Source organism: Piliocolobus tephrosceles, chromosome 4 (assembly GCF_002776525.5).
Source record: "Piliocolobus tephrosceles isolate RC106 chromosome 4, ASM277652v3, whole genome shotgun sequence".
Lineage (NCBI taxonomy): Eukaryota > Metazoa > Chordata > Mammalia > Primates > Cercopithecidae > Piliocolobus > Piliocolobus tephrosceles.
This window is the reverse complement of record NC_045437.1, coordinates 66,611,317-66,638,233: the sequence shown is the minus strand read 5'-3', so window position 1 is coordinate 66,638,233 and position 26,917 is coordinate 66,611,317. Positions and strand designations below refer to the sequence as shown.

Below are 26,917 nucleotides of genomic sequence, written 5' to 3'. Positions count from 1 at the left end.
GAAGGAAGGAAGGAAGGAAGGAAGGAAGGAAGGAAGGAAGGAAGGAAACTTATATTAAGTTTTCCATGGGACAATTCATTATGCATTAGGGAAATACATTCACTCTAAATAGTTACTCAAAATCCATTCTATGTTTCTGTGTGGCCCAATTAAGACTTTTGCAAGCATAGTCAAGGAATTTTTGTCACCCAATTTTTTTACCCAAGACAGAGTAAAGGCCATAAAATTGCCTTTTAAAAAACACCTATAAAAACAAACCTGAAACACTCTGAGCTTGCCATAAAAGATATGATGGTAAAACATTATGGAAGCCTTATTGATCCTCAATATCTAAACATAACATTGCTTTTAATAATAAATGAAGATAATATAAATATGTCAAATACGAGTGCATTACCCTAAATAAAACCAGTAAATTGTGAAGCTTGATATAAAAGTGAAATATACTAATGGAACAATGTCTAGATTGTTCACATCAAAAGTGTACCACAACATTAAACCAGGCAAAATGAAAGAGAAAAATTAATTAAATTGTAGGAATATTATTTATCTTTCTTTTTACTGCTGATTTTATGGCCATTTGCCTAGAAGCCTTAAATCTGGGGCCTGATTCATTGTTTTCAGGTCTGAAAAGAAGCCTGAGGGAGCCAGGCAGCCATACCTTTGTCAGTCTGGCTACAGTTTCCAAATGTGGTATAGGGAGTGGGGTGAATCTTCTCTCTCACTAGCCTCTAGTCTCCATTCTCCCACCCCTCCAGCCATCAGGCACTAGAATAATCATTCCAAAGTAAGTTCAGAACATTTTCCTACTGACAAACAACTCCTCTTGTTGCCTGCTAAATAATATCCAAGCTCTCTAGTGCACTATCTGACATCTGACCACCTGGCCCAGCCACTTTTCATGCATCCTGCTTCCCCTTATACCCACCTCAGTTCTTTTTTTTTTTTTTTTTTTTTTTGGAAATGGAGTTTTGCTCATGATCTCGGCTCACTGCAACCTCTGCCTCCCAGGTTCAAGCTATTCTCCTGCCTCAGCCTCCTGAGTAGCTTACCCTTCAGCCATTCCTGGGCCCTTGCCTTCCTTGGTCATGAAGTGTTGTGCTCTTTTTATTTGCTTTTCCTGAGATTCCCTGCTCCGTCTCAAGCACTGTATGCTAGGAGAACTTCAAATGTCACTTTCTCTGTAATTTTCTATGAGTATCCTACCCACTGCTCTTGAGAAAAATGCCTTCACCTCCTATGTTCCCATAGCATCTGCAACTGTGAGAGCATATTTCCTTGTTGCTCTTATCACTCTGTAGCTTTGCTCTTTGTTTTTTGGGTCTGTCTCTCCCAGTAGACTATGAATTCCATGACGACAGAATTGTGACTTAATCTTTTCATTTATGGAAGATAGCCTAGGGTTCTAGAATACATAAATACACTAGCACATGACGTGAGCCTTTTTTATGTTGAAAAAAATGGGAGTTTTTGAATTTTTACCTTCTCATGCTTAAAATCATTGTTTTAGTGACGTCTTTCCCTTACTCTGCTTCATGAAGTCTGATTGATCCACTGAGCTGGAAGGTACTTGCTTGTGAGGGATTTCCCTGGACAACCCTTTACATTGTATTTCAGTCTTTTCTTTGCAGGTGTTTACCCATCTAGCCCCATTCCCCTCAGCCCTCATTTCTCCTATAGCCCTCTCCCTTCTCCACAAACACAGTGAATTAACTTTGTCTTAACCTCTCCTATCTTTGCATTTTAGAGCCTAGGTCACTTTCATTGTAGCACCTTCCATGAAGCAAGAGGCCAGATAAGGACACCCTTTTTCTAGAGCCTGTATCTATTATTTATCAACTTTATAATGTTTCTGAAAACTTGTTTCCTTAGGAAATGATCATCTACCTGTAAATCAGTCCCATTTATATCGCTCTTTTTAATGACAAAATGTTAAACTTGGCCTCTGCCAATGTAGCTTCAGAATGGTTTTTGCTAACAGTTAACTGGGATTGTAGCCTGTATAATTACTACATTCATACCCTGACTTAGTCACACTGGAAGCATGTTGTAGGGTAGGGCTTTGTAGCATAGTCTGATAAAAGAAAATATACATTGGCCAGACATAAAGCCTGAGCTCTTTTCATATTAAGCAATTGTGCATCTTACAGAAACACACAAAAAAAACCTCATTGTTTCACCTTGTCATTACTTCCCTAAAGAAACCATTGACTTTGTAATATTGTTATTGAATTAAATCCCAGAAACTTAGCTTATGCTGGGCATTAAAATTTAGGTGCTGGTGTAACCCTGACTTAACAAGATAGATATAGAAGATAATATGATTATTAATGAATAAATAACTCTATTCCTTCATAACTCTTTGACTAAATATACTTATCCTAGTTGACTTTGCACAAAATGCCCAAGACGAGATAATTTGAAAAATAAAAAGTGGATTATTTAGCTCATGATTCTGGAGCCTGGGAGGGCCAAGGTAGGGTGGCTGCAGCTGTTCAGCTTCTTGTGAGGGCCTTGTGCTTGTGTCATAACATGGTGGAGAAACAGGAAAGGAAGCAGCCATGTGCAAAAAGACCAAACACAAGAGGCAGCCATGCTTTATAACAACCTGCTCTCTTGCAGTAACTAATCCAGTCCCACAAGAGTGAGAACTCACTCCCGTGATAAAGTCCCTCTTGACTCTTTTTTTGCCTCTTAAACGCACCACCTCCCAACACCACTCCATCGGAGACCAAGCCTCAACCTTAGTTTTGGTGTTTTGGTGGGGACAAACCATATTCAAGCCATAGCAGAAATTCATAGCTACTTTAGACACTTCTTTTTCTTAAACACTCTTTTCATTTAAGATCTTTCTTAAAGTCTTAAACATGACTTTCAGTTTCGTAAGAGACTAATCCAAAAGGCCCTCCTTTCAGTGTTTTCTGATAGTGTCCTTCCTTTCATGTTCTCACACTCACTTTTCTCCTGCTTTCTTCTCTACCCACAAAAGAAATGAAGTCATTGGATAATTAATTTTATAGAACTGAGTGAATATTTATAAAGTGTCTGGTCAATCCGGTATTTTGCTAGCTGTGAAGAGCAATAAAAAAAAATCACTGAAATCTTGTTCCTGATCTCAAAACCTTCCAACTTAGAAATGAGGTAAAATCATATATTGGGACAGCTACAATGCATGATGGTAGGTCATAAATATAATGAAGGTGAATTTAAAACACAGAACAATTAGTTGATCTTGATAATTAAGTAACTCTTGCTATTGTAGAACAGTGTTTCCCAGTCTGAGGTGTTGAATATGATCCTCAGAAAAAATATTACTTTAAATAAGAATAAAATATACCAGGTCTTCCAATAAGTAATCCACAATACCTGTTTTTAAAGACTCCAAGAAAACTTTTGAAAGAATTTGCTTATAAGTCTAAATAGAAGAAGTGGGGATAGGACTAAGAGAAAACCTTACTCTTTTGCACCATTTGCAATTTGTGACAGTTTTCGTAGTGATAGGAGAAAGGTAGAGATGGGGAGGAGTCTGCTATAAAGATATATACTTTATTTTACTCATTGTTTTCCAAGATTATTTGACCATAAAATTATTTTTCTAAATCAAACTCAGTAACATACAAAGGGATGCTAGTATTCCCTGGGGAAAAAAAAAGTGAGTGGATATTTGCTTGGGGACTTACCTGAAAACATGATTGTAAATCTCATATTTAAGTGGAATGTTCTAATAAATATTACAAACCTCTTGTTCGTGTAACAAAATCCATAGCCAATTGTGTACCTGATTTATGCCATAGCCTGAATCAGCCTTTAGGTCTCTTCGGCCTTGGACTGTAATTATCTACCCATCTATTTATTTTGTTCTACTTAATCAAGAAGTTTAAAACACATCTCCTCAGGAGGTAAATGTGTCCTTTCCAGTTGTCTCTGAAAAGGAATTTTCCTTCCGCATGTGACTCCTTATCCCCCTTGATATTATAAGAGACTGTTGTTTCTATATTCATCTACTCTTTTACTGATACCATAAACTGCTCTTTACAATCTCTGGGAAAGAATGTCCACATTCAACTCACTTGCACCTTTTAACTGTCATCCCTACATACCCATTTCCATTCATCAAAATGCCTAAAATATTTCCACCTCCATTATTTGTTGTCACCAGCCCTCTATCCAGCTTCCACTCTGACTTTTGTATAATTCCAATGTAATTGGCTATTTCAAGTCAAATATTACAATTACTGTTTTTTTTTTTTCCTTTCTCCTCTCAATTTCTAGGATGGCTTAAACTCCTTTAATTATCATCTCTGACGTATTTTCCAGGCTGAGGCTACTTTGTTTCCTTCCATAGTACTTTCATAATCTCTTGGCTATTTTTGACCTGGCTTTCAGATTCAGGAAGCTGAGACCTCCTTCCTCCTTGAGGATTTTCAGTGGGAGAGAATAAATATGCTTGTGATTTTCTCTCCTCTTCCTTCCTCACAATATTCATTACTTGCCTTACTTTTTAACTTGCTGTTTAATTCTCATGCTTATTTGATTCTGCTACATACATATACATTATGCTTGTTTTATTAGCCTTAAATTATAAGCTAAGGTGAGATGGAAACTATCTCTGTTGAATTGAATCTCACCAGTATTCAGCACAACATTACATTTGTTTGTTTTGTGATTTGACTCTTTGTCTGTAATGAAAATTAATATTAGGTTAGTGCCAGAGTAATTGTGGTTTTGCCATTACTTTTAATAAATGGTACCCTTTTCTGGGAAAGATTCACAGCAGACCTGACTCTGTCTGGTTCCTAGGAAAACAAGCACCCCAGTATCAGCCAGAAACCAACATTGAATGTCATTTCCCTAAGACTTGAGTTTTTCCACTGCTCTCTCTTCACATTTCCCAGACTTTGTTGTATCTCTCTTTTTCCGCTTACCATTATGTCCCTGCTATCTCAGTTTTCCATTTGCTTATGCAAAATGTTACAGTCATCTAGTAAGAATGTCTTAGGGTCAACTGTGAGCAAAGCAAAACAGCAGTGAAGGATAAGGGAATATCAAAAGCCATGACATAGTCCATACTCTTTACCCCTGCCTGTCCCTATAAAGTTAGGATGTACTTGGGAAGATAAAGTGTGCACTCAAACAGTTGAGAAGAATATAATACTCACAGACAAGTTTGTTTCAGAGTTCCAAGAAGGGGAAGCTCAATATGGGCCACCTTGGCAACAAGGTAAGAAAAGTTTTGCAGAGAGGATGGAATTGAATTAAATCTTACAGGATTAGCTTAGTAGGAGGGACAAAGAAGAGCATTTGGTAGGAGTGAAATTCTTGCTGGGGAGTCCTGAAGATGAGGGTGAATGCAGAATTTAGCATTGGAATATTGAGGGACTAAAGGTCAAGGGGAGAAAACTGGATTTTAACATATGGACCTAGTATTTCAAGTAGTAGCTTGAAGTTTTATCTATTTTAAAAAATATTAGAATAAAAATCTATCTTTTAAAGTATATTTCAAAGTCATTGATACAGGCAATGGAGAGTTATTGGAGGTTTTTGAACAAGTATGTTATTGGATGAAAGCAGAGTTTCAGGATAATTAGTCTGCCAGGAATATGTAGAAGGATTTGAAGAGAGTGGAAATGAAGAGAGGGAAATCAGCAGCAAAGAGATTGACAATTGCCATGGTCCAACTTCAAAGCAATGATGTCTGGCCTGAGATAAGGTAATGAGGTAGGAGGCAAGACTTGACTCTGGAGTCAGGCTCTGACACCAGACCAAATTGAGGACTAGCTAAAACAGGGATGAGGCAGAAGGTGCTTTCCATAAACAAGCCCACAAGGGTGCCATGTTAGTTTACCATTGCCATGGCAACAACCAGGAGTTACTGTCCCATTCCATGGCAATGACCCAAGGACTCAAAAGTTATTATTCCTTCCCTAGAAAGTTCTGCATACACCACCTCTTAATGTACATGTGATTAAAATTAAGTATAAATATAACTGCAAAACTGCCCTGAGCTGCTCCTCTCCGCCTGTGAGGTAGCCCTGTCTGGCAGGAGCAGTCACAGAACTGTAATGCCACCAGAGGTATAATGCTGCAGCTTCAAGATAAAGGTGTTTTCTTCCACCTCCGGCTTACCCTTGAATTCTTTCCTGAGCAAAACTAAGAGCCCTTATGGGCTAAGACCCATTTTGGGGCTCACCTGTCCTGCATGAGTAGGAATGAAGGGACACAGTTGACAGCTGCCTTAGGTCCAGCTCCCAGAAGCAAACCTTGAGAGGACGGTTCACATGATTGTGATTTATTTGTGAGGAAGCATTTCCAACAGAAAGCAGTCGAAGAATCAGGGAAGCAAAACAATGTATCAACAGAGGAAAAAGGAAAGTGCAATTTCAAGTGGAATCCAGGCCTCAGCTTGATCTGGAAGGAGAGTTTCTACTTGAGTCACTGGGCTGATTTCTCATTTCCTGCACTCAACATTACCTGTGGATCAGGGTGATGGGGAGCTGGGGAGGGCAGGGGACTCCCAGACACTCCTGGTTCTTTCAGTCTTTGGGGTAAAGCAGTCTAGTAGCCCAAGTGCAGTCATCTGAAGAGAGTCTCAGGTAGAGTTGTTAGAAGCAAAGTATCTAGAGCAGATAAGGGAATAGGCAGTTATAACTCATCTTATATTTTAAGATTTACAAAGAATAAGCTTTTAGAAGCCAGGCACATATTGGAGGTGGATAGGTGGATGATAGAGATGTAAAATTTAAAGCACTGATTTCTGACTTATCAACATTTTGAGTTTTTTACTATTCCTAATGTGAAGATAATTTTTCCAGATAATTCAGTAGTTCATAGTAGGTTATTTAAGATATGTAAAGTGTGTTGTAAATGTAAAGTATTAACACACATGTGGCACAAAGCAGTCTTATTAAGTTGGCATCCCTTCAACTCCTCTCATGTGAGCTCATCCCCACATGTAGGTGAGATAACACTTTTTCTCAAGGAGTTGGCAGTTTATGACAATTAGATTAAAACCAATAAATGGGAACAACGTGCACTCACTAGTAAAAAAATAGTAGTAGTGTTTGGCGGCACTCAAATATGCAACCTCCTTTGAGATTCATGGTCATTCCTTTAAAAGGAGACCAGGTTACAAGTTGTGTGACTTGTGTCAAGCAGCATTCAAAGCCACAGAAGCATATACAGAGAAGGAGATAATTGGATTTAACCAGAGTTGGAAGTTAGCCAAGTGAGTCAGTGGAGGAAAAAAAGGTTAAAGGAGTTAAATGTTTGCAAATAAATGATTATAGTGATTGGACCATGGAATCTAGTCTAAGTACCAAAAAACGGCAGTATTAATGAATTAGTTGGAGTTGGAGGTCTCGATGTAGTCAAGGAATAAGTGAAATAAGCCAAAGTTAACGGTCAAAAAAAAGGACATTTAAAATTGAAATTCAGCTGCTGACAAGGTCTTCCAAATGACAAGGTCAAGGATAAGACCTTGGGAGAAGATGGCTAGAGGAAACATTACTGATGCTAGGGAGGTCAAAGAAATAGATACTAGTGTATTCAAGAGATTATCAGTAGATATTAGACTGATAGATTATTAAGTAGATGCTAAAATTTTCAAGAAAAACCACAGGAGTAGGAGGGAAAATTTTCAAAGTAGAGCCTCTTGCTTAATCAGATAAAAACACGGGGTAATAAAAACAAAGCAGACTCTGTGAGATGTCCTTAATTGATGAGCAATTAACTTCCACAACAGTGTTTGTTCACTTTGATACCTAGAATTAGCCATAATGATTATCCAAGTAACAAAACCATTTTGCTCTTATTTACACTTAACATTTATATACACAAAGATATGTATATCCATGGATATGTCCCTTAATAATTATTCAGTGTCCCCAAGGATTACTAATCAAAAGCTTTAGGGTCATTGAAAAAAATAATTTTAAATTTATGCAGAGGGTAATAAAAATGTTCTTCACATGTTATTATAAAATCAAGAAAATATCCTGAATTGGAGTGATTGATGTGTCTTTATCTACTTTGTTATTTTTGTGTAATTAATTGGCTGGATCCTATCTTGTTCCCAAAGGGTCTTCTGGTCACCTTTATTCCGAATATAGTAGCTCTCTCAGAATAGGTGGTAAAGGATATTGGGTGAAAGATAAATTCACAGAACAAGGCTAACCTGGACATGGATTGAGCAGAGTGCATGTTCATTCAGCTGATAATGTAACCTCTTCTTACAATTACATATATTCTCTAGTTATTTCTTATTAATCTTATACCTAACTAAGCAGCTTTAGGAGAGAATTTATATGTTCTATTATTTTTACAAAATATGATATATGTATTTGTGTGTTTGTTGCATCATATACTCTAACATATCTCAGTTAACTAGCTAGTTAGTCAAATTCATTTAGTAGCCATTAAATGGCAGTGACACTCAGCAGAAGCTAGCAGGTTGAGGTGTATCATGGGAACCAGCCCCCAATATTTCAATGTAGGTTCTTTTCTATTTTCCCTCAGTGTTGGCTGGTCTGAGAAATAAAGGGAAAGAGTACAAAAGAGACAAATTTTAAAACTGGGTGTCCAGGGGAGACATCACGTGTCGGCAGATTCCTTGATGTCCCCCAAGCCACAAAACCAGCAAGTTTTTATTATGGATTTCAAAAGGGAGGGAGCGTATGAATAGGGTGTGGGTCACAGAGATCACATGCTTCACAAGGCAATAAAATATCACAAGGTAAATGGAGGCAGAGCGAGATCACAGGACCAGGGTGAAATTAAAATTGCTAATGAAGTTTCATGTCCCACTGGGCATGTGTTGTCATTGATAACATATTATCAGGTGACAGAGTTTGAGAGCAGACAACCAGTCTGACTAAAATTTTCTAGACAGAAATTTCCTCATCCTAATAGGCCTGGGGGTGCTACGGGAGACCAGGGCTTATTTCATCCCTTATCTACAACCATATAAGACAGACATTCCCAGAACAGCCATTTCAGAGTCCTCCCCCTAGGAATGCATTCTCTTTCTCAGGGCTGTTCCTTGCTGAGAAAAAGAATTCAGTGATATGTCTCCTATTTGCTTTGTAAGAAGAGAAATATGACTCTGTTCCACCCAGCTCCCAGGCAGTCACACCTAATGGTTATCTCCCTTGTTCCCTGAACATCACTGTTATCCTGTTCTTTTTTCAAGGTGCCCAGATTTCATGTTGTTCAAACACACATGCTCTATGAACAATTTGTGCAGTTAATGCAATCATCACAGGGTCCTGAGGCGACATACATCCTCCTCAGCTTATGAAGATGAAGGGATTAAGAGATTAAAGTAAAGACAGCCATAAGAAATCACAAGAATATTGATTGGGGAAGTGATAAATGTCCATGAAGTTTTCACAATTTATGTTCAGAGATTGTAGTAAAGACAGACATAAGAAATTACAAAAGTATTAATTTGGGGAACTAATAAATATCCATGAAATCTTCATAATTTATGTTCTTCTGTCACAGCTTCAGCAGCTCCCTCCATTCGGGTTTCCTGACTTCCCACAACAGAGGTGACTAAAGAATGGAGGATTTTAGATAGATGCCTTTTTACTGAGAGGAAATAGGGTGATTGAAAGAACCCTGGGATAAGGGATACACATCTTAGACTAGACCCCCTTCCATCACTTCACTATAGGGATGGGGTGTTTTCAACTCAGTTTCCTCACTTATAAAACATGATTATATTTCTGTTATTATAATTTAAATAATTAGAGAAAAAAGTTTTAAAAAGACCATTAAATACATATCATAGTATTCTTATTTAAGCATAAGGACATAATTGTTCCAAGATAACCAGTGTACTCTAGAGGGTAACTCAAAGATGATAAAAATTGCTTTAAATTTTGGCTTCTTTTATTTGTTTCTAAAAACATCAGAATATGCTTTTAGTTTCCAAAAGACCAAGTGTGAAAATGTATGTATAAATCAGACATGAAATTAATACTAAAACTTTCTGACATCAGTGATATCAGCAGACGAGGCTGGAAACCAGTTACTGAGCCTTCTTGCTACTTCAGAATAAGGTTAGACTCAGAAATAGGATTTGCTCTAAAGCAAGTAATAGAGGCAACTTCACCAACAGGCAAAGTAGGCAATTGCCTTGGAAAGAAGGCAGGCTTACTGCAAATTACCTCCCCTACCCAAGTAATGAAGCACCTGGAATTCCTGAATTAAAGAGACCCTCCTTTGGGCAAAGAATTGTCTGAGTCTGGATTTTGAGATAGGATGGTTAAACAAAAAGTCATCTTCAGCCACAATTTTTCATGCAGATTAGTTTATTGGTTCACATCAACCTTTAAAGGGGGATGTGGAAAAAAGGGTAGGAGAAATAGCCATTTCTGGACCCAGGAGGCAGGTGGGAAGAGGAAGAATTTGGAGCAAGGGAAATCGAATCTGAGGGCACTTTCCCGCCTGTATTTCACTTCATGAAGGCTCTGCAGTTAGCTGCCTGCATTATATAGTCTGTGCACTAAAGGGAATGAAAGGAGGAAGGCGGTAGGAAAGGAAGACAACAAGGAAAGAAGGTGGAGTTGGGAAAGGCTGATTTGGGAGAAATGAGGCTTCTGCTAGGCTAGACAAAGCACACTGCTCAAGTGTGTAACTCTGCAGGCTACATAACCTGTTTATTTCTCCAGCCTCATGGTGCCCTCTTCTTTCCTCACAGCCCTGGCCATGGCTCACTGTCTTTTTTTCCGTTCTTAGGGTAGATCTATCTCTTTCCCATCCTGGTCTTCTTCACATACAGTTTTCTTTGCATGGACGTTCTGCCATTCTAGCACCCACTCTTGCAGTCTCACCTTCTGAGAGGCCTTCCCTGGGCCCCCATTTTCAATCTGGCCTCTAGATTATATTTGCTGATTAGGGATTTTCCAATACAGTCCTTTCAACAGTTTGCAATTGTTCATGTATTTTAATGATCACGTTTTTAATCTCTCTCTCCCTCTAGCTTAAGAGAAGCTTCATGAAGGCAGAGACCATATCAGTGTGTTTCATATTTTACATACCAAGGCCTATCAGAGTCACTCTGTAAAATCTGTTGAATTAGATAAACCAATCATTTGAGAAGTTTAGTAACAGCATCACAGCATGTTTACTTTTGTTCTTTGGACTATGAACAGTCACAGAATGGCTATGCTTATTACTGTCAAAATAGAAGGATTTGTGTACTGATAGGTTTGCAAACTCATCTGAAATACAAAAATGTATTATATCTGATTCACATGCTTAAACTGAAGAAATCTGAACAGGAAATTTGTATTGATGTATAACTCACAGTGGCTTGGTATTTCAGGTTGGAATTGTACAGTATGGAGAAAACGTGACCCATGAGTTCAACCTCAATAAGTATTCTTCCACCGAAGAGGTACTTGTTGCAGCAAAGAAAATAGTCCAGAGAGGTGGCCGCCAGACTATGACAGCTCTTGGAATAGACACAGCAAGGTATATGGATAAAAAAAAAAAAAAAAAAAAAACTAAAGTAAAAGACTGCAAAAATAACTGCTCATGATTTAGCCCTTTGGCATATCAATTGAAAGTTTAATGTGACAATATTTAAAGCCATTTTGTTTAAAATGAGATTCAGAAGATTAGATAATGGTTACAAGATCAGATGTTTCTATAACACAATCTCACCATCCTTCTTATCTTTCTCTTCTTACAAGGGTTTAATTGATAGAGAATCCATTTTAAAATATCACTGCATCTATAACTTCATATTCTTGGATACTAAGACAATATTAGGTAATATTTGTTTCATTTATTTTTTGTTTTCAGCCTCTAGGAGTCTTAATCTAAAAGAATGGATTAAAAATATGTCTACCTCTACTCAATATATATTTATATTCTAGATTGTCCATGTATTTTCGGTACTTGATTTACCGTTATTGAAGCTATCAGATAAGAGGTTTTAAGGGGCCAAATTAAATATTGTCTATTTGAAATCATTTTTAGTGCAAAGATTGAAAGAAATGGAAAGGATCTTATCATTTGTAATGCTCTCTTTCTCCTTTTTTTCTTTCTTTAGATTCCCTCCAATTTACAATCCTTCCTTTCTTCCATCTGCAGTTTTCTTTATGGTGAACACATAACTCAGTCTGTGGTTGAATTTCATTTTAAAAGAACCAACTGAATTGTCCTCTCTTACAAATGTAGAACACTTTATTTCCTGTATGTTCTCTTATCTCATTTATTAAACTAGCAAACTTCTGAACAAATTCAAAACAATACAAAAATCACAGGAAATGTAATAAGTAATTTGACTAATGTTAAGAATCCTTCTGTTAAATGTCTTCAACTTCTGAACTCTCGCCTCAGGTGGAAAGCTAATTTTCCATGCTCTCATTTCATCTGCCTGCTAAGATGAGTGTTTTAAGGAGGTTAAAAAAAGTTAATAATGATCCTGCGAAGAATGGGATTCAAAATTTTAAAATTTCATGTGCAGCTTTTGCCTCCTGAATGTTAGAAAGTCATGTGGTTCTAGTTATATGGGGCCCAAGAGAAAATAACCACAAACAGATGGAGGTAATTTGACATTTACCTAACTATTGGATCACCAATTTGCATACACAAAGAGTGCACATGTTTAGGTGTACTGAATGCACCCCCTTCAATAATTGATTAAATGTGATTGTGCATTCGAAGTAAGTCAAAGTGTTCTTCGAAACCTCTGAGCCTGTAGGGAGCTGTACATTTTCCAAAGGCAACCATTTAAGAATAAATAGTCATCTTTGAAAACTAACTGAAGAAATATTCTGGTTGCTTTTGCTTCTGCATAAATACTGCTCTAAATACCATGTCCCTATATGTTTTTTGCCTCTGTGTTTCACAAAGGGTACAGCTGTGGGACTCAGAATTGATTGAATTTTGATTGTACATTAAAAGTCTGTAGTGACAGTACCAAGTATTTTTCTCCTACATTGATTACTTTTTCATGTTTAAGCACATTTTAATTGTTTTTTATCCCTTTCAGGCAGAGCCAGTTGCAAACAATATTTTTAATATTTTTAGAATTCTTTGCCTTCATTTTCAGTAACTCCCAGTTCAAATTTTCGTGTGTGTGTGTGTTCCCTTCTCCCTATCTCGAATTTTTACTTTTTCCAGTAAACTTACAGGATTTAATCATAAGGCCTGGATTCTCCTGTCTCAAAGAAAGGGACACTATTGGTATATTTTAATTTTTTAAAGCATGCAGGAAAGTCAGTGCTTAGTGCCAAGAAAGGACACTGGATACTGGTACTTTGAGGACAAGGACAATTTGTTAAGGAATGTAGTTGAAAGAGAAATGGTGTACTCAGGAGTTCTGCCAATGGCTAATCTTCCATTACGTAAAGCCAGCCCTGATTTTAGAACAGCCACATTTTATTTATGAAAGGCTTCTTAATCATCTCCTTCAGCTGATGTTCATTCAGTTCAGTTGTAACCTTGATATTTAGGAGAATTAGGAAGTTTTAGTGATCTAAGGAATTTGAATTTCAAAAATGATTGAATCTTATATGATATTCAAATACAAAGATCTGTTAAAGACTAATGTGTAACATCTGTTTTCACCTTTGTTTGTATATATTAAAAATTCAGAAAATCGTCTGGGTGTGGTAGCTCATGCCTGTAATCCCAGCACTTTGGGAGGCCGAAGTGGCTGCATCACCTAAGGTCAGGGGTTTGAGACCAGCCTGGCCACCATGGTGAAACCCTGTCTCTACTAAAAATACAAAAAAAAAAAAATTAACCGGGCGTGGTAGTGGGTGCCTGTAATCCCAGCTACTCAGGAGGTTGAGGCAGGAGAAGCACCAGAACCCAGGAGGCAGAGGCTGCAGTGAGCCGAGATCACGCCACTGCACTCCAGCCTGGGCAACAAGAGTGAAACTCTGCCTTAAAAAAAAAAAAAAAGAAAGAAAAAAAAACAGAAAATCCACTTGTATAGTATGTTAAAAATTATTCGTGATATTTGTTAAAGATTGTAAGGAAGACATCACTCAAGAGGGACCTTTACAATGAAAGTATTGCAGTAGCGAAGAGAGAGTGAGCTCTGCTTTGACTACAGTGAGGACAAGTGGGCATTTGCAGTCAAGGAGCAGGGCAGGGATTGGAGGAAACATCACAGCTGGAGGATTCTTGCTAGACTGGCTCAACAGGATTCCTGCTGAAGGCAGATAAATAGCAGGAAAAGTAAAACTGTTTTCCTCTTTCTGTGCTCGCAACACTTGACATATCACTCCTGATGCCAGATGTGTGGATTTTTTCCACATTGACCAGTTATCTGACATCAGCTGAGTGTTCCAGAATTCAATTCAGTTCTGACACCAACTAGAGTTTGTGCAGACCTCCCACAGATTAAGGGCTCAGTCCTTCAAGAATTCCCTCCAATTTAGAGCCAGAAGGTTTCCGGGTTACCCACAATTTGTCCAACGTGGCTACAAATTAGAGCCCCTACTTGGGTTTGATTATATGCTAAAGTGGATCACAGAACTCAGTAAAGCATCTTACTTACTATTATTAGTTTATTATAAAAGGATATAACTCAGGAACAGCAAGAGATACGTAGTGCAAGCTATAAGGGAAAGGGGTCAGAGCTGCCATTCCCTCTCATGGTGTACCTCCTTCCAGATGTTCAGCAACCTGGAAAACTTCTGAAACCCATAGTTCAGAAATTTTTACAGAGGCTTGATCATAGGCATGATTGATTATTAACTGAGTTTCTAGCCCCTCACTTCTTCCTGGAGAATGAGAGCTGGGGCCGAACATTTCAAGCTTCTGATCATGGCCTGGTCCTTCTGGTGACCAACTCCCATTTAGGAGCCCACAAAGAGTTACCTCATTAGACCAAAAGATATTCCTATCACCCAGGAAATTCAACAGATTAGAATATCTATGTCAGAAACATCACGCAATGGGGCCTATCATGGGGAGGGGGGAGGGGGAAGGGATTGCATTGGGGAGTTATACCTGTTATAAATGATGAATTGATGGGTGCTGACGAGTTGATGGGTGCAGCACACCAACATGGCACATGTATACATATGTAACAAACCTGCACGTTATGCACATGTACCCTAGAACTTAAAGTATAATAATAAAAAAAAAAAAAAAGGCCATATATTAGAACAAAAGATGCTCCTCACACCAGTATTGCTCAGGAAATTATAAGAGTTTTAGAAGCTCTGCACCAGAAACCAGAAGCAGAGACCAAATACATATTTATTATTTGTTAAAGGAAAATTTTAGACAAATTAAATTTGACAGAGTTTATTTGAGCAAAGAATGATTCATGAATCAGGCAGCACTCAGAACCATAAGAGGCTTGGAAAGATCCATGTTACTAGTGTGAGCAATAGGCTTTTATGGGCTGAATGCAAAATCAAATTAAAGAAATGACTTGATTGGCTACAGCTAGGCATTTAACTTACTTGGGTATGATCTGGTGGAAAGTCCCTAGTTAGAGGTTACTTGCCAGGTTCTGATTGGTAAAGTCTCTAGTTAGAAGTTAGTTGGCAGTTTCTAATTGGTAATGTTTAAGTTTTGTTTTACTGTTTACATTGAATTGGATTTTGGTTTGCTTACATAGGAACATAAGTCACAGGAGCTGTCTCAGCCTAATTGCCTATAAATTCAATTATTTTAAAAGATAATATCACAGAACAGGGTAATAAGATTTAGAGGGTGGGGAATGAGGAATGTGATCAGATAACAAGGATGAGGGATTTCCACTAAATTGATTAAGCCAGATTCTTGCTAAAACTGGACTAAGTGGGTAAAGAACGCAGCCCAGGGTCAGAGCCCAGTCTAGAAGAAGACGTAAAGGAGCCTGACTCAGTTTTGGTCAAGGAGAGGGTCTTTGTCAAGTATAGAGGGCAGAGAGACATACTTACTCAAAGAAAGTAAAAAATTAGTACAACTGTATATCCTGTATATCCGACACTCAGAACTGACAGTTGTCAACATCTTGTCATATTTGCTTTAAGTCCTTTGAAGGGAAAAGTAATCATATAGAATCCTTTTGCCCACTTCACCAGAATCCTCTCTTCCTGCTTAAAGATATCAATTATGGTATATTTACTGTGTTTCTGTTGTGCAAACTCTTTGGAATGTTAGCTTAAGACAGGCCTTTCCTTGGCAAATCTATCCCTAATGACAGCAGTTTGTCTGTACAACCAAATATCTAAATGGACCATTCAGTACAATGATCGCTGTACTTTGTACCAGAATCCTAGAAATATATGAAGTCCTTTCATTACTTTAGTCCTAAATAAAATATACTCATCTCTCCCAAGACTCCAACGAGAAAAGGTTTGAGTAAAAGGAAATAAAGGGGGAGGGGAGAAGTATGTGTATATATTTATATAGAATACATAAAAGACAAAAATTTTCCATTTCCCTGTCTTCTGTTTCTTTCCATACACGCTGTTTAATTAAATTGAAATTCGGTTTTTTTCTGTTTGTTTTTTTTTTTGAGACGGAGTCTCACACTGTCACCCAGGCTGGATTGCAGTGGCGCGATCTCAGCTCACTGCAAGATCCACCTCCCGGGTTCACACCATTCTCCTGCCTCAGCCTCCGGAGTAGCTGGGACTACAGGCACCCGTCACCATGCCTGGCTAATTTTTGTATTTTTAGTAGACAGGGGGTTTCACCATGTTAGCCGGGATAGTCTCCAACTCCTGACCTCGTGATCTGCCCGCCTCGGCCTCCCTGAAATTCGGGTGTTTTTGTAGTTGGGTTATAGCGTTTTCCCCTCCTCTCCATGCCATCTTCTCCCACCCCGCTCTCAGCAGCCTGTGTCCTAACACATAGTTCAGGCCAAATGTTTTGAAACTCCGCCAACCACTTTTTGACCCGTAAAACCCAACTGACTACTCCATGGACCCAGACCATCAGCATCTGCAGTCTTTTACTCCCATGTGAAAGACTGCAGATGTCCCTATACCCAGGACACTCTCAAGCCCTCACAGCCCCACTAATACTCTGTTCTCTCTCATCTCTCCTCCCCAGATTAGAGGATTTCCGAACCATTCTACAAATGTCAGAGTAGCTGTCGGGGAAGCGAAGTCTCAAGCGAAAGTTTCTGCTAGAAGCAGAAGAAAAGAGACCTGTCAAATGAGAGAAGGGGTGTTTACAGAGAAAGGAGCAGCTAGGGGAGTGTTTACAGATCTGGCCTTCTCTGACCCTGATGTTTGCCTCAGTCACACCCTCCCTTTGAAATTTCGAAAGAATAAAATACTGGCGCCTTTTTATATATAGGACGTGTGGTGATTAGCAAAATGGAGACATCTCCATCATCTGAAATAAATTGAAAACTCTTACAAACAAGACTCATCAAGCCTCCCAGCTTGAATGATGGGCACTGATGCTAATTTTGGAGGGAAGCACCAGGCTAGGTAGTCAGTGTTTTTGTTTAGTTTTTTACTTTGTCTGCTGTAAAGTGGTGTCTGGTCAACCTCTCTGTTGTTTGTGATTACTTCAGAAAGGAGGCATTCACGGAAGCCCGGGGTGCCCGAAGAGGAGTTAAAAAAGTCATGGTTATTGTGACGGATGGAGAGTCCCATGACAATCATCGACTGAAGAAGGTCATTCAAGACTGTGAAGATGAAAACATTCAACGGTTTTCCATAGCTGTAAGTGTGTTGCTAGAGATGTTTTCAAACTCTTGGGTGTAGAGAAGAGCTGTGTGCATTTTGGGGTCATTTTATGAAAGTCACACAAACCAGGTTGGAAAAGAGAAAGGTCTCCATTTGAAGCTAAGCCCTGTGAGGACAGACTTGGATCTTGCTCCCTCTGGGTCCTTAGTACCCAGCACAATGCCCGGCCAAACAGACACTCAACAAACAATCATTGAAACTGAGGAAGGAAGAAAATAAGGAAAGACGAAAAGAGGAAGAAGGAAGCAAAAACATAAGAAGGAAGGAAGGGTGAGAAAAAGAGGACTGAAAAAAAGAAGAGAAAATGAGGAGGAGGAAAGGAAGGGAAGAGGGTGGGAAGGTGGGAAAAATGCCTTTGCCTTTTTAAATAAGAGAGAGGATTTGCTCGATATAACAAGAGCAGTGGCCACTGGGCTTCCCTTCCCATTCTGAGCAATTTTCAACTATCTTTTTCATTACTTATCTTCCCCCATCACTTAGCTAAAGTGTGGGAAAGTGCCAGTTATCTCTGTTTAAATATTAATAAATTCTGATGTTTGACACTTGCTTTTCGGAGAAGTAGACAGGAATTGAATTTTTGTTTTCTGATGCAATTTGTAAGCTCCTGGTGTAGACCTTTCTACCTAAAATGTAGACATTCTATTGGGGAACAAGTTCTAAAATAAAAAAGTTGCCCAAATGGTATGCCAATTACTTCAGAGCCAGCTCTAGTTTTCTTTAACAGTGTGCTTCCTCGAAGCAGCTTGAAGTTCTTCCCAGACATGAGTGCATTACTCCTATAACCTCATTATTCCTGTAACTTCATGGAACAGTAGGTGAGGGAGCTGAGAAAGAGGCAAGGGCACCCAGTGTCTTGGGGGGTCCCAGATGACAGGGGCAGAGTTGGCTTAAAGTTCTCTGATGAGACATGTGGTATTTCCTCTGGGATAGTCACTGATACTCCCCAGGGAAAAGGATGAGCGCCTTACTGAAGCCTAAGAAAAGAATCGAGAATAAATCCACCACTGCCTTCTCTCTAGTAAGGAACATTCAAAAGCCACTGCACTGCCTGCAAGATTCACTTTCTCACATTAACATTGAGTGTACATTATAGTATTTCAGTCATTGCTCTAAACCATTATCCATTTTCTTTTTTAAACGGAGTCTCGCTCTGTCTCCCAGGATGGAGTGAAGTGGTACGATCCCAGCTCCCTGCAACCTCCACTTCTCGGGATCAAGCAACTCTGCTGCCTCAGCCTCCCAAGTAGCTGGGACTACAGGTGCACACCACCACATTTGGCTAGTTTTTATATTTTTAGTATAGATGGGGTTTCACTATGCTTGTCAGGCTGGTCTTGAACTCCTGACCTCAGGGGATCCACCTGCCTTGATCTCCCAAAGTGCTGGGATTACAGGCGGGAGCCACCACACCCAGCCCACTATCCCTTTAATGATACAAATAAACAAATGTTTTGTAGATCATAAACAGCAACACTTTAAACAGTAATTTTAGTTCTTTTCTAACTTTCTATAAGTGAAAAATCTGTATCCTTCTTAATCAAAATATCAGTCTTTTAATTTACCACTCTAAATCTAACTTTAAAAAACTACATGTAGATGTACAGTGGGGGTGAGCTACTCGGGTGGGTAGGGGGAGCCTCGGACCTGAAGGAAAGGGGTGGGGGCAGCCCTCAAGCCCGTTGCCCATGTGCCCACTATCCTTCCAGGCCACAGTGCAGAACCATGGTCAGAAGGGTGTTTGAGGTCTGTTTTGTAACAGGACTTTGAAGGCAGCACCATGGAACTCTTCATTTTTAATGATGCCAGACAAGGTTATTATTGGAAAAAGAAATGCGAAGTCAGAAAATCCCTGTACCCTAATGATCACTGGAGGCCAAGACTCTCCTGCTTCTTAGAGAATTTGGATATTCTAAAAAAAAAAAAAAAAAAAAAAAATCAAGCAATACCAAAGGGCTCAGTGTCTTTCCTTCGTTTTTCGGATTCCAGGAGCATAGCCTTGAATTAATCCTGATCCTTGCTTTGTTCAGGCCACATTGTAATCATTTGTTGAAGTGTGACCCACTTTATTTGTTTCTCTGTTTAGAACTGTATCTGTGTATTTATTTTAATAATATTATAAGCATCCATGAACCCACCACCCAGATCGAGAGCTAGCTCTCTTTTTTGATAACTACATGTGAGCGCATTTACCACCTGCCTTCCTCCACTTGGGTAACCATCAGTCCACTTTCGACATTCCTCAACCCTTGCTCTACTTTTCAAAATAATATTTAGGCACCCATACATATCCAAAAAAATAAATTTTAAGAATATTTAAAATTTAATATTAAATAATATTTTAATATTTTTAATATTTTATTTTAATAACAATATTAAAAATAAATTTTAAGAATATTTCATTGCTTTTAACATTATAAAAGGGCTGTATATAATATTTTGGAACTTTTAAAACTTAATACAATATTAAGATTCATCCGTATTGTTGCATATCCATATACTTCATTCTGTTTTTAAAAATTGAGGTGATATTTACAATACAGTGAAATGCAAGGTTTCAGTGTGAAAAGTGTGCACGAAGTGAACGATTTGGTGAGTTTTGACAGTTGTGTGCAACCACGTAAGACCTTAATCAAGATATAGGGCAATTTCATCACTCCCAGAAAGTTTCCTGTGCTTTCTTTTTTAAAATTTGTTTTTAATTTTTATGGTTACATGGTAGCTGTACATATTTACCTGGTACCTGTGATCTATTGATACAGGCATACAGTGGGTAATGATCAAATCTGGGCAATTGGAATATCCATCACCTTAGACATTTATCATTTCTTTGTGTTGGGAATATTCCAAATCTTCTCCTCTAGCTATTTTGAAAAATACAGTATTGTTTACTGTAGTTGCCCTACAGTGCTTCTGAACACTAGCTCTTATTCCTTCCATCTAATTGTGGTTTTATACCCATTAACTAACCCCTCTTCATCCCTGCTCCTCCCCACTACTCTTTCCAGCCTTTAGTAACCACCACTCTCTTCACTACCTCCTTGAGATCCACATTTTCAGCTCCCACATTTGAGTGAGAATGTAATGATATTTGTCTTTCAGTGCTTGACTTATTTCACTTAATAAAATGTTCTTCAGTTCCATCCATGTTGCTGCAAATGACAAAGTTTCATTCTTTTTAATGGATAAATCATATTCTGTTCTGAAGATATACCATGTTTTTTTAAATCCATTCATCCATTGATCCATACTTAAGGTTAATTTTATATCTTGTCTATTGTAAACAGTGCTGCAATAAACATGGGAGTGCAGATATTTCTTCAATATACTGATTTCCTTTCTTTGGGATATATACCTAGCAATGTTTTTTTGTTTGTTTGTTTGTTTTCATTTTAAGTATACACCCCCTGTAGTAACCACTGATGTGACTTACCACTTATAGCTCACTTAGATTGCCAATTCTTGAATTTCAAATAAATAAAACTGTATAGTATGTACTATGTGTTTAGCTTTTCACTCAACGTAATTATTGTTTGGGATATTATGTATACAGGGGTTCATTTTTTGTTATTGTTATCTATTTTATAGACCACAGTTTGTACTCTACTGTTTACAGATCTTTTGCTCGTGTCCAGTTTGAGTTATTGTTGTAAATAACAGTAATATAATAATATAAATTTTTTAGTGTTAAAAATTTATAGAATTTTAAAATTTTATATAAAAAAATAAAAACCAAAGTGATAATCTGCAGATAACACTTGCAGCTACAAATGTTAGGATAAAAACTAATTTTTTATTTATTACAAAAGTGATTTTCTATTGTAAGGTTTTAAAAAATATATTGAAGCAAATATAAGGAAACACTTAGTGTCCTAATATACAGAAATAAAAAATAAGAAATTATGATACACATTTTTTCACATTTTTTAATGCCCTTGTAGTTATGTGATTTTTAAAAGTAGAATTAGGTCATATCTCCATATTGGGGATTTTTAAACTTTTTTGCATGTTAAATTTTACATATTGTTTTAAAAATGTTTTCATTATCTTGAACATTTTTATATTAAAAACTAAGTTTTAACATAATAAGAAATTTTTACATTAAAAACTAATTTTTTTTAGGCAGAAAAAGTACAAACCTTAACAAAGCTAATTAGTTGGACTTCATCAAAATGTAAAACTTCTACTCTTCAGAAGACACTGTTGAGAATATGAAAAGACAATCCACAGGCAGGAAGAAAACATCTGCAAAACACATAAAGGACTTGCATCCAGACTATATACAGAACTCTTACAACACAATTAAGGGAAAATAAACATCTCATTTTATTTTAATGGGAAAAAGATTTGAACAGACACTAACTACACCAAAGAAGAAATACTATAGCAAATAAGTGTATGAAAGAGTCTCAACATCATTAGTCATTAGAGAAATGCAAATTAAATAAGGCACCACTACACACCAACACAATTGCTAAAACTAACAAGTGAACAACAACAACAACAAAAAATGACAATAACAAGTATTGACAAGCATGCAAAGCAGCTGGATCTCTTATACATTTCTGATGAGAATAGTAAAATGGCAAAATGGGACAATTACTGTGGAAAGCAATTTGGCAATTTCTTACAAAGTTAATCATTCACTTATTACATGACCCAATACTTTCACTCCTAGTTCTTTACTCAAGATAAAATGAAATATATGTCTATTACAAAGACCTATTTGTGAATATTTACAGCAGCTTTATTCATAATATCTTGAAGCTGCAAACAACTCAAATGTTCTCATTAAATAAATTGTAGTGCATCCATACAGTGGAATGCTACTCTGCAACAGAAAGGACCCAGCTACTGCTACATGCAGCAACACAGATGACTCTGAAAAGCATTGTGCAAAGTCACGGAAGCCAGACACAAATGCCTACATACTATATGATTCCTTAAATCTGACGATCTGGAAAAGTCAAAGCTGTAAGGACAGAAAATTGATCGGTGGTTGCCAGGGGTGGACGAGGGGAGGAAGGGATTGACTGTAGGGGCAGGAGGGAACTTTTTGGGGTGATGGAAATATTCTACATGATATGGCAGTAACACAACTATATTGGTTTGTCACACTCATAGAATTATACATCTAAAAAGGGTGAATTTTACTGTGTATAATTTATTGCAATAAACGTTACCTTAAAAAAACCTAAATGTTTGAGAAAATCTGCTTGGACAGCTAAATAATTATAGTTAACTATCATATATAACTCCTGCTTCTCTCTCCTCTCTATAAAAAAGAATGTTCCTGTCTCCAGCATTTGGTTTCAAGCAAGAATATCTCAATTGTTTATTTTCTAGATTGCCAATTTAGATCACCACTTAGTCCAGTATGTGTTTAAAATATATATGTGCTGAACTGTGCCTTGGTAAGAGTTTCAGGAAGAGTTGCTCATTCAAGAGCAGGCAACTCACTTGCTGATTGCCTTTGCCAGCAGATAATGACATCACTAGCTGGAATAATATCAAAGACATTCAGAAACTATGAATATAACATTACTTTTGAACCGTCAGATTTTAAAAATACAGCTGTTAGTAACAGGGATACAGAGTACAAGAGGAGAAATTTTCACACACATACACAATTGCCCTTTATATTTTTCTACACCAATTGTGGTGTTTATATAACAGTTAATATTAGAGAGTCTACAAATTTTGAAAATCACTCTTCCATAAATATGAAAGTACATAAAAATTCCATTATGCTAAGGTACTCTACCCTGTTGTTTACTGACAAAATGCTTGAGATCCTTTATTTAACACATATAATTTAAAATATATTCTTGCTGTTCCTGTTGTGTCTTAGATTCTTGGCAGCTATAACCGAGGAAATTTAAGCACTGAAAAATTTGTGGAGGAAATAAAATCAATTGCAAGCGAACCCACTGAAAAACATTTCTTCAATGTCTCTGATGAATTGGCTCTAGTCACCATTGTTAAAACTCTGGGAGAAAGAATATTTGCCCTGGAAGGTATGTCTATTTATCTTATTGCTGCATGTTCTCTCTGCAGTTCAAAATCAATGTAACGGGATTTTTGCATTTATTCCTAACACATCAGTAATACATTTTTTTACTGTGTACAATAGCTAGCATGGAACAATGCTCTTTTATATAAATCTGTCATTGAGACAGCTGTTTCTCAGAACACTGTGTCTGCTAGAGGCTCTCTTTGTAAGGGCACGGTAGGGCAGTGCTGGTGGGACAGCCGATGAAGACAATGGTCAATGTATATGTGCCAGGACAAAATGTTTCCATGTGCTTTATTCCTTTTCTGTAACATAGATTTAGAAAATGAGGGTACTATCTCAGGTTTTGGTTTTTTAAAAATTGTTTCTTCATTTCATATTGAGCTGCTACATACAAGAGTGCTCTTATGCAATAACTTCTTTGTTCATTTATTTTCTCTGTATTTTGTTCCTTGCCCATTTTAAAGGTCTTCATGGAACTGTGCCTTAAAATCCATGGCAATGAAACATTGGTTCACTGTATTTGTCTAAATCATGTTACTTCTCTGCAGATTTTCCCTTGATTTTTCAATGGTGACTGGCTGTTAAGGATAACAAGTTATGGCATTCCCCATTCTGCCTTAGGTAGAGGATGTCAAGTACCTAATTACTTTGGAACTAGATCTTTCCTAAAAAAAAAAAGCTTCAGAATTGTTATGCCAGGCAAACTGGCAAAGCTTCTTTCTTCACATTCTTTAGTGATCTCTAGTCTCAGGGAACATGCGCCTTTTCTCCAACTAGGGAAAGAAACCACCAGAGAGTTCTTTTCCCCTTAGGCTACATCCAAATCCAGTTGATCCTGTCCTTGTGAGGACACACTAAAAGACTGTTATTTCTGCATCTTAAAAGCAGAAATTTAAAAGCACCTTCTTGGTCTCCCTGATATGCTTGATAATAGGAAACAGAAAGACAAAATGGGAATGAGACATAACTGAAGAAAGTGGACCATTTTGATTGAGCATCAAGGGACTGGGAAAATGCAGAAAAATGAGACTATGAAAATGTATAGAAAGGAAAGAAGATTATTTAGAGTTATGGCTTTCAAACTTTTTTTGAGTGTGACTCACAATAATAACTACATGTTGCCTTTTGACCCAGTGCACATAAATATATACATATAAAAATAAGGCAAAGTTTCACAAGATAATTCTTATTATATGTGATGCACTGTGATGGCTTCTCATCTCTTCCATTCTACCCTAATCTCTTTCAATGAAAAAAAATGCTGGCTATACTCAGTCTGTTGATTTCATGACTGGGTCACAATCCGTGCTTAGAACATTTGATTTAGAGGTGATAGGAATCTACCGCCCAGCCAGACTGAATTTCTCTGCCTCCCTTTTCCCCTGGCCTCTTTCCCCTGTGCCTTTAGAAACAGAACACTCTAATTGTTTATGAGTCTGGAGTTACAGCTGCTTCTGAAGAACTCAGCTGTCTTGTGCTCTGTGTACAAGTCATTTTTAAGTGGCTTTGGTCTCTCAACAGCTATCCCGGTGTCATTTACCAATAAACCAGATTATGAACTTGGCTGGCCTTAAGGAAAATACATAAGGTCTTCCAACTCATTGTGTACTTTTATTTTTAATAACATGGGCTAAGATATGATAGAAACAATCTGTAAAAATAATTTAAAAGAAAAGTTACATAGTTACATTTGATAGTTCAACAGAATCACAGTGTCATTTCTAAATCTCCTCTTAAATAAGCAAGTAATCTAAGACTGGCAGAAATGAAGCCCACATCAGCTGGGGGAGGGGGAAATCAATGATCTGAAATGACATTTCAGATTGTTTCTAATCTGACTACACCATGGGTTAAAGGTGACATGTTGAAGAGCCCAAACACTCCAAGAAGTCTCTATATTTAAATATGACATCATTTTATAAGGAACTTTACAGATTAAAAATGTCTTCTGTATCATTTTTGTTGCTACACTACACCAAAAGCAGTGTTTTGACTAGATTATTTCTTATTTTTTTCATGAGATTTTTACTTTATTTCCTTGTTGCTTGGGAAATCGCCATTTCCTGTCAGCATATATCTTAAGATGACAAATAGCTGTGATTAAGAAATTTCTGCTTGTCAAGGACAGTGCCATCTATTGAGGCAAGTATGCCAAGGACTTGCCTAGTACATCAGAAAATGATCTACTGTCTCCATTTCCCATTGAGCATTGGGAGAAAATGCCAACATTTCTAACCAGAGGCTGCACAGTGGTTAGAGGGGCTGGCCCAAACACCCATGAACAGTCCAGGGAGGAGTTTGCAACAAGAAGCCCAGGAGAATATAGTGGCCTATTATCATGCTGCCACTGCAGCAGGAAGAACTTCACATAGCTTCCTTCTGTCTGTTCTCAGCTGTAGACAGAATAACAGCAGGGCAGGTGCCGGAAATAATGCAGGCTTTTGTTGCTGCATTCTTACTGATCTTGCAGATAAGTGAGAGAACCCCTGAAAGCATTGTGGACTGAAAATACATGTTTAAATTAAAGTTAAAGTGCATCTCAGTCATTTAAATTACAGGGCAATTCATACAGGGGATTAAAATGATATATTGGAATTATATTGATTGCCCTATTTAATCTAGTCCTACAAAGGTAATTACTGATGTATTTGTTCACAATTTTATCCATGTAAATAACTAACAAATACAGTTACCTTCACAAATTTGATTATTCTCTTGCCTCAACGAAAGGGCAGACTGACTTTCTTAAGTGCTATTTTTAACTTATCTGCAAGACCAAATAAATCAGTAACCCCTAGTGCAAGCAAATAAATCAACATTCCATCAACTCCCTCAGGAAATTGTGGCTTTGGGTTTGTGAATATTTTGAGAATAACTTGAGAGAAGCAGACTGCCATAAAATGCTCTGAGTTATCTCTGCATTTCAGTAAAGAGCTTCAAAATGGCTACAGGATCTTCTAAATATATAGGATTGAAAGACATGTGGGCAGCCCTATCCAAAGACCCCTCCTGATCTGTGAGTGACACTTGCCAGCAGTAATTAGAGCAAATAAATGCATACTAAAATACCTAAACCCTTTATCACTCAATGAAACTCTGACAGGATCTATGGCCTGAATATGGGTGGAACGGTTGGAGCTGAGAAATCTCCTCAAACATGTGAATGAAATTTTTTTCAGTCCCGTAACATATAAAGGGAATTTCTTGGCAGTGTTCCCAAGGCATGGATTTGGAT

General features: G+C 37.6%; 1 protein-coding gene across 1 annotated transcript in view; it reads left to right on the top strand.

Annotated features, from left to right (window-relative positions):
• The window catches only part of ITGA1 (integrin subunit alpha 1), a 167,603-nt gene that overhangs the window by 82,491 nt on the left and 58,195 nt on the right, over positions 1-26,917 (top strand). Inside the window, exons 7-9 of the mRNA XM_023210559.3 lie at positions 11,330-11,478; positions 17,495-17,645; positions 23,518-23,683. Of these exons, the coding sequence (XP_023066327.1) occupies positions 11,330-11,478; positions 17,495-17,645; positions 23,518-23,683 (466 nt within the window). The remainder of the gene's footprint in view (positions 1-11,329; positions 11,479-17,494; positions 17,646-23,517; positions 23,684-26,917) is intronic.